The sequence below is a fragment of the Citrus clementina genome, unplaced genomic scaffold (assembly GCF_000493195.1).
Source record: "Citrus clementina cultivar Clemenules unplaced genomic scaffold, Citrus_clementina_v1.0 scaffold_8, whole genome shotgun sequence".
Classification (NCBI taxonomy): domain Eukaryota; kingdom Viridiplantae; phylum Streptophyta; class Magnoliopsida; order Sapindales; family Rutaceae; genus Citrus; species Citrus x clementina.
This window is the reverse complement of record NW_006262022.1, coordinates 9,711,761-9,719,049: the sequence shown is the minus strand read 5'-3', so window position 1 is coordinate 9,719,049 and position 7,289 is coordinate 9,711,761. Positions and strand designations below refer to the sequence as shown.

At 29.7% G+C, this 7,289-nt stretch overlaps 1 protein-coding gene across 1 annotated transcript; it reads left to right on the top strand.

Annotated features, from left to right (window-relative positions):
• Positions 1-5,309: 5,309 nt before the first annotated feature.
• Positions 5,310-7,076, top strand: LOC18034819 (nicotinamidase 1). The gene is made up of 5 exons (XM_006423630.2): positions 5,310-5,586; positions 5,682-5,865; positions 6,226-6,359; positions 6,477-6,662; positions 6,800-7,076. Exons 1-5 carry the CDS (start codon positions 5,446-5,448, stop codon positions 6,890-6,892), a joined length of 738 nt encoding a protein of 245 aa, XP_006423693.1. The 5' UTR covers positions 5,310-5,445; the 3' UTR covers positions 6,893-7,076.
• Positions 7,077-7,289: the final 213 nt, after the last annotated feature.

The following is a 7,289-nucleotide window of genomic DNA, read 5'->3' as shown; positions in this document are numbered from 1 at the left end:
GAACCACAATTTGCTTCTTAGAAAACTAAATTGTATATAGAGATACTTGTGGACTTATTATATGACATGAAACATCAAGACTTCCATTTTAATTCGTTTAATAATCTTGTTTTACGTTTTAAGATTTTGATTTTGCAAATTGTTGTTTGCAATTTAAATTTGAAATTTTGTAAAAATCATTTGATATTATAAGTGTATTTAATTTTATTAAAGACAAAGAAGGTCAAACGGGTGGATCTAGTTTCGATTTATTTACCCAAAAAATTAATGGATCGGACGGTAAATAAATTTTAAAACAATACGATAACAACACGACATAATATTTATGAATAACACATTAAATAATGCCACACTAGTTAATGCTCAAAATATTGAAAAATTTCATGTATAAGATCGAAAAAGAGTAAGACAGAGAGAGAGATTGAACACAAACACAAAGCACGATTTTATTCCAACACGAAGTTTGAAGATTTACAGACTACAAAAGCAAAAAAAGGAAATATGTCTCCTTGCTGATAGGCAACATTTATTACAAAAACCAAAGCTAGAGAATTAAACATAGCTAGTTCCAGCTCCATAAGAAATTATTCAAATTTCCAATGGAGCCATACACACTGAAATGAAAAGCAATTAAACAAACACACCGAAACGAAAAGCGATTAATAAACAAACACATAAACGGTTGAGTTGTTTTCTTTTTCTTTGTCAAAGAAGCAACATCCACTGAAGAAACAACTTCTTATTACTTCATGTTGGAAGAGTATTTGCACGCAATGCAGCTCCTTAAGCAGACCCGAGTTGAGCCACTAGCTGTTAAAAAAGAGAATATGGAAATTATTAAATATAGAGATTTAATCAAAATATGTTGAATTAAATTATCAAGAAATAATAAAGCAAGCAATTAATTTATGTTTGTGGGAGAATTATTTAACCTCAAGGTAAGCCTGGAGTTTGGTTTTCAGAGTGGTGTGCTCCACTTTCATCTTCTCAAAGGAGGCCTTTGCACTGCTCACACAATGTTCAATTAATAACTCAATAATGACATCCATTTATTTTTTTACTATATATATTATTAACTCACGCTTCCATTAAAGTTTGAACCCAAAATTTAAGTGATAAGAAAGTTGTTCGATTAATTTAATAATATGACGCAACCAATCTTGGTAAGCAACTATTTTTTGATTCATAATACAAACCCAAAATTGGCCGTGAAGGCTTTTTTTTTTGTGCAAGAACTAGTGATTAGTGGATAATTTTTTTTTTGTTTTTTGTTTTTACACTCTTTATGTTATGGTAGTTAAAAAGAAATGGTAGATGAAGTAAGAAATTACGCTTCCAGATTTTCTTCCTTGCAAAGTTCTATGGCCTTTTTGGCTTCATTCACGACTTTGTTGGCTCCAATGCTGTAAATATAAATTATGAAGATTGTTAAAATAATGGTAAACCTAAAATCAAAAGGCAAATAATAATAATAATAATAATGTATCATATTTATAATTAAAATTTATTAATTTATTCAAATTTGAGGTAGAGTTTTTATCCTTTAATTTACCAATTGCTGCTACTCTTCAGCTGATGAAAGTACTTATCAAGATCCATGTAATTCACAGGATTGTTCGCTCTGTATGACATAACATAATTAATTATCATAATTAAATTACTAGTAACACAAATTAATAATATCACACCATCATCATCATCATAAAAGAAATAATTACATGCATGGTTAATAAAAAAATTTAAAAAAAAATGTTGAACCTACATTTCCTCCTCAATTATAGCCAGTGTTTTGGTTGAGTCCCTCAAGTACACATTCACAAAGTCCTCAAATAAACTGGGGTCTGAAATGTGTTCCACCTGTTCAAGCTGAAAAATGTGTGTGTCCAAAATATCCTGCAATAACAAGTAGCACGATGTAAAATTAAAAGATCCTCTAAAAATGTTACTCTTCTTTATATAATTGGAACATGAAAAATGATGCCAAGGGCCTTGTTGAGTGGTTTTTCAACAGCACATATATTTATTGCAGTTCAAATTCTCACGGGTTAGAGGTTTAAAAATTGATTTGGGTTTTGCGGCCCGCCTGTCTATCTTTTAGTAAAATCCTATATATAAAAAAATTTTAAAAAAAAGACCCTGAAGAATGATAATGAAGTTGCATAAATATATAGGAAGAAGACGAGGATAGGGAGGAAAAATGAACCTCATCAAAGAAGGATTGCCTCATTGCGCTAATTTGTTGACGCAAAGCCTCCATTGCTCTCACTGCAACAAAGAAATGTTATCAAGAAAAAGTTACTCAATTAGAAAGTGATTGATGCTTGGATATGAAGAAATGACTGTCTGAATGAGAATTTATATAGGCAAGAAAGGTAACTAGGACTCAACTTTGTATAAGTATGCAATTATGGATTTTTAAAAAATGAGATCCTCTAGATTTGATTATGAGAAATATATAGATATGTAGTGATGATCGTATCAACTTCTTGTTAATATCGCCGACCAGAAACGAGTAACGAGACGCGTGTTATAGTAACTGAGTGATCGATGATTACAAGAAACTATTGACATGATTAAAAATCATCTGTTAAATAATAACAAGTGGTAAAGTAAGTAATTGACACGTTTGCGAAAATAGCGCTTGGAATTTATGATGCGGAAGCGCATAATTTCTCTTTTTAGTAATAAACATAAAATTTTAAATCTTTCAAGAAATAGTTGTAGATTTTTTGCACTTTTTTTCTAGATTTGGTTTGTACTTTTTTTTCTAGATTTGGTTTTAATGAATGAGATTTTCAATATTTTCCACTTTCTTTTTAATCCTAGAGAGGTTTTGAAATCAAATTTTCTATGCAAATAATTGAAAAATTATATTTGGACTCTTTTGTGATTCTTTTTGTTAAAGCTAACTGATGACAAGGACATTTGAGGCTAACTTTAAAACCTAAAGGAAATTGTAGATATAAGGCCATACCTTGAGGACTCTAATGAAAATTACCACGATAACATAGTTCAAAATTTGTGTCGTAAAATGCCACTATTAATAATTTATGATATATGTGTCGTCAGTTTAATAATTATTAATTCCTTTTCATTTTCAAATCACAGTTTGCGAACTCGTTTATGAGATAATATTTATACCATCAAATAAACAGCCGCAAGTCCTATTAAAAAAATTGGTTTGTAGTACTGTACTATCATTTATTTGACAATCTTTTAATTTCAATAATTGATAATGCATCTTTTGTTATAGAAAAAAAAATCCAATACCGAATGTATAGATTATGAAATATATTTTGGGCTTCATAAACTCTTACATGTGAAATAATATTAAAGTTTCGGAGTAATAACTATTTTCATCATTAATATTTATTTAACAATTATTATTGAATGATCAATCTCAGAACTTATAAAATTACTCATTATTTTATCTCATTATTTAATAAATGAATGTTACTTCAATTAAAATTAAAAAAATCAGTATACATGTTATATATATCTCCTTTACTATTAATTAGGGAGGCATCTTTCATTCTCCACTCCATTTAAAATTTGACCACCATTCTTCACGTTATTTCTCAATAATTTTAGTGAGGGTGGGGATAAAAGATTCCTTATAGGTTTACCTTATCCATCCCCACATCATTCCTCATTTATATATTTCATAGTTAATTTTTATGTATAAAATTTGGTGACATAAAAATTAAAATTACTCAAGTAAAACCATCAATATCACTAATATATTATAAAGTATTTAAGCATTAAAATAAAAAAAATATCTAATAGATTAAATAATATCTTGAATAATAATAAAAGTATAAAATATTTAAATAGATAAAAACTTAAAAATTAAAAATACGTATTTATATAAATGGCAATAGATTTAGCCGGGATGAGTGGAGGGTACAAAATCAACCTGTGAGAATTATTTGTACTCTATTTCTCCAACCTATTACTAAAAAATCCATCAAAATTTACATTATTTTGAAGGGAGACCCTTGAAGGATTTTACTAGGCCAACTATTATTACGGCAAAGTAAAATAGAAATGAATAGCTGAACTGTGAAATCAAGTGGAAATCAAGTAAATTTCAGCAAGTGTTTAGCCACATTTCATGTAATTTAGGGGACCCACTATTACGTATTTAACTTGGTGACTGGTGTTACCGTAATCTCATTAAGAAAAAGGAAACAAAGAAATTGCGATTTATCATTTCATTTGGATAGACATGCAGAATTTTATCTTCTGAATTGACAATAATATCTCAGAGCTTTCTATTACAATAGTCAAAATTCTGGCTGTTAAAGTCTTCGAATTTATGAACTAAGGTAGTGTTTACTTGCTGGAGTGGGAGTGTGGAGTGTGGATTCCTCCCACTTCAGTATTTACTTACCTTAAAAAGGGGGGAGTGAGAGTAAGAATCCGTGGATCCCACTCAATTTTGGAGTGGGGAGTGGATTCCTATTTTATCCTTATAATTAAAATAAAAATAAATAAATAATATTTAATAAAATAAATAATATCATATTTATTAAAAATAATAATTATATCATATTTATTTTATTAAATTTAATAAAATAAAAATAAATAAATATTATATTTAAATTAATAATATTAAACATTAATTTTAATAAATATTAATTATTTATTTAATTAATAATAATAAATATTTTATTCTAAAAAAATATTAATTTTGTACTATATTATCAATAATAATATTTCATGTGTTGCTATTATTAATAATTTTTATTCACATAATTTAAATTAAAATTAATAAAAAATATTATTTACATAATTAAGAATATTAGTAATTATTATTAATTTATAAATATAATAAAATATTTATTTTATTTTCCAAATATATTTTTTATTAATTTTTTAATTACAAATTATGATTCTGTACATAAGGATAAAATTATAATTTAAAATAATTTACTTCCAATCCAAGACAAAATAAACAAATAATTGGGATTCTGATTGACAATCCATACTTTCATTTAGTCTAAGTAAACACCCTACTCTCGCTCCCACTCCACACTCCTAATCCAAGGATTCTCACTCCTCAGGATTTCTACTCCAATCCAAAAAGTAAACGCAGCATAAATGTAAATGGATTCTATAGTACAGCATTAGCCCCACCTTATATCTGCACTCTTTTTTTTTTTTTAATAATTGATAGTATTTTTGGGTATTGGTGATAATTTTTTTTACAAATACAAACAATTGAAGCTTCAACAGCTATACGGTGCAGCGGATGCACTGTGGGTTTTTTTTTTTAATAAAAATTTAAGTTTCTGAACATAAAAAATTGTCAATTTCAATAGTCACCGATATACAATTTTATACACGACAAAGCGTCTTATCCTAGACCTGAATGTGGATTTCATTGAGATTGGTTTTCTTTTTTTTTTTTAATTATTTGAAGGGAGCTAGTACCCATAAAAAATGGTGTCCCAAACGATTGATATCTTGAAAAATGAGCTTCCTCTTGAGCTAGAATCAGTGGTGTTGCCTGATGATGTTGTAACTGGTCTTGTTCTTGTGGATATCATCAATGGATTCTGCACTGTTGGTGCTGGAAACCTGGTAAGAAAATTTTTAACTGATCTTTGAAGCACTTTCATCATATCTTTCACCTGGTTGCATGATCGAGTTATGAGTTTTTGAAAGCTGATTTCCAGGCTCCAAGAGAACCCAACAGGCAAATTTCAGGGATGATCAATGAATCAGCTAGGCTGGCCAGAGCGTTCTGTGACAGAAGATTGCCTGTTATGGCTTTTCTCGATACTCATCATCCTAACAAGCCTGAGGATCCATATCCTACTCACTGTATTGTTGGCACTCATGAATCAAACTTGGTTCCAGGTATTTAATAATAAGAAGTCCATAGAAACTTCTTAAATCAGCTCTGTGATGACTCAGTCTGGAAATCTTTTTTCCCTTGTCAGAGACTTCATACGAATTATCTAATAAGTTATGATATGAAACCAATGAATCCTGTTTATATATTTTTAGTCAGATGTTAGAGGTCAATAGAATTTTACTCAGTCTGGAAATCTTTTTTCCCTTGTCAGAGACTTCATAGGAAGTATCTAATAACTTATGATATGAAACCAATGAATCCTGTTTATATATTTTTAGTCAGATGTTAGAGGTCAATAGAATTTTCCTTATTGAGAAAGACCAAACGCAACAATCACACTGCCTTCTCCATTGAAAATTCAGCTTTACAATGGATAGAGAAAGAACCAAATGTAACAATCAGGCGCAAAGATTGTTTTGATGGGTACTTCGGTTCAATTGAGGATGATGGTTCCAATGTCTTTGTAGATTGGGCGAAGAACCATCAGATCAGAAAAGTAAGCATTTACTCCTAAAATTTTTTGGAACTATTATATCCATTTTGCAGTCTAATGTAAGTGAACTGAAAGACGGCAGTCATCTAAAATGTGATTTGAAATTTTGTGTTGGTGAAGCTTGTGGTTGTGGGGGTATGCACAGACATCTGTGTGCTGGATTTCGTTTGCTCAACTATGTCAGCCAGGAACCGTGGTTTCCTCCGCCCTCTGGAGGAGGTGGTGGTGTATTCCGCCGCCTGTGCTACCTTTGATATTCCTCCTCACGTTGCTACACACACCAAAGGAGCTTTAGCCCATCCTCAGGTAATCTTGTTGAAGATGGCACAGAGTTTGATTTAACATGCTTACTTGAGATATATATTCTACTCAAAACATTTCGAAATCATAACATAGTTTATGTACTAATGATCTTATTTGGTTAATTCATCTGATTTCTGCAGGAATTTATGCATCATGTAGGCCTTTACATGGCTAAAGAGAGGGGAGCTAAAATAGCCAACCAACTTTCATTTAGTGAACAAACGAAAGCATGATGCTGCTCTGCTACCAAGTTGAAGAAAAAGTGTACTTTGTGTGATAAAATGAAGAAGCACTATGGTTATGCAGATCAAAATAGGATGAAAAACAAGATCTATTATACATAAATAAACATGTGCTGAAGTACGTGGAAAGTTTTTTCTCAAATTTATTTGTTTCTTGTAATTACATACAATTTAAGCCAAGCCTTGAGGTATTTTATTTTTTAAACCATAAGGTAAAAAAAAAAAAGGAGTTTAACTATGAAATATAAATTAGCAGTATTTAGTAAATAACTTATGATTAATACTTTTAACAAAAATAATAAAAATATTTTTTTTCATACAAATGCAATATCCAATCAACTTAACTTTAACGGTTCTCTCTCGCACTAGCCTCTAAAACGCCGCTCCC

Excerpts from the sequence above, each read along its gene's own strand:
- LOC18034819 (XM_006423630.2), top strand. The coding sequence starts at position 5,446 with ATGGTGTCCCAAACGATTGATATCTTGAAAAATGAGCTTCCTCTTGAG. Across the intron at positions 6,360-6,476 it reads AGAACCATCAGATCAGAAAA|CTTGTGGTTGTGGGGGTATG; the intron begins GTAAGCATTTAC and ends GTGTTGGTGAAG. Across the intron at positions 6,663-6,799 it reads GAGCTTTAGCCCATCCTCAG|GAATTTATGCATCATGTAGG; the intron begins GTAATCTTGTTG and ends TGATTTCTGCAG.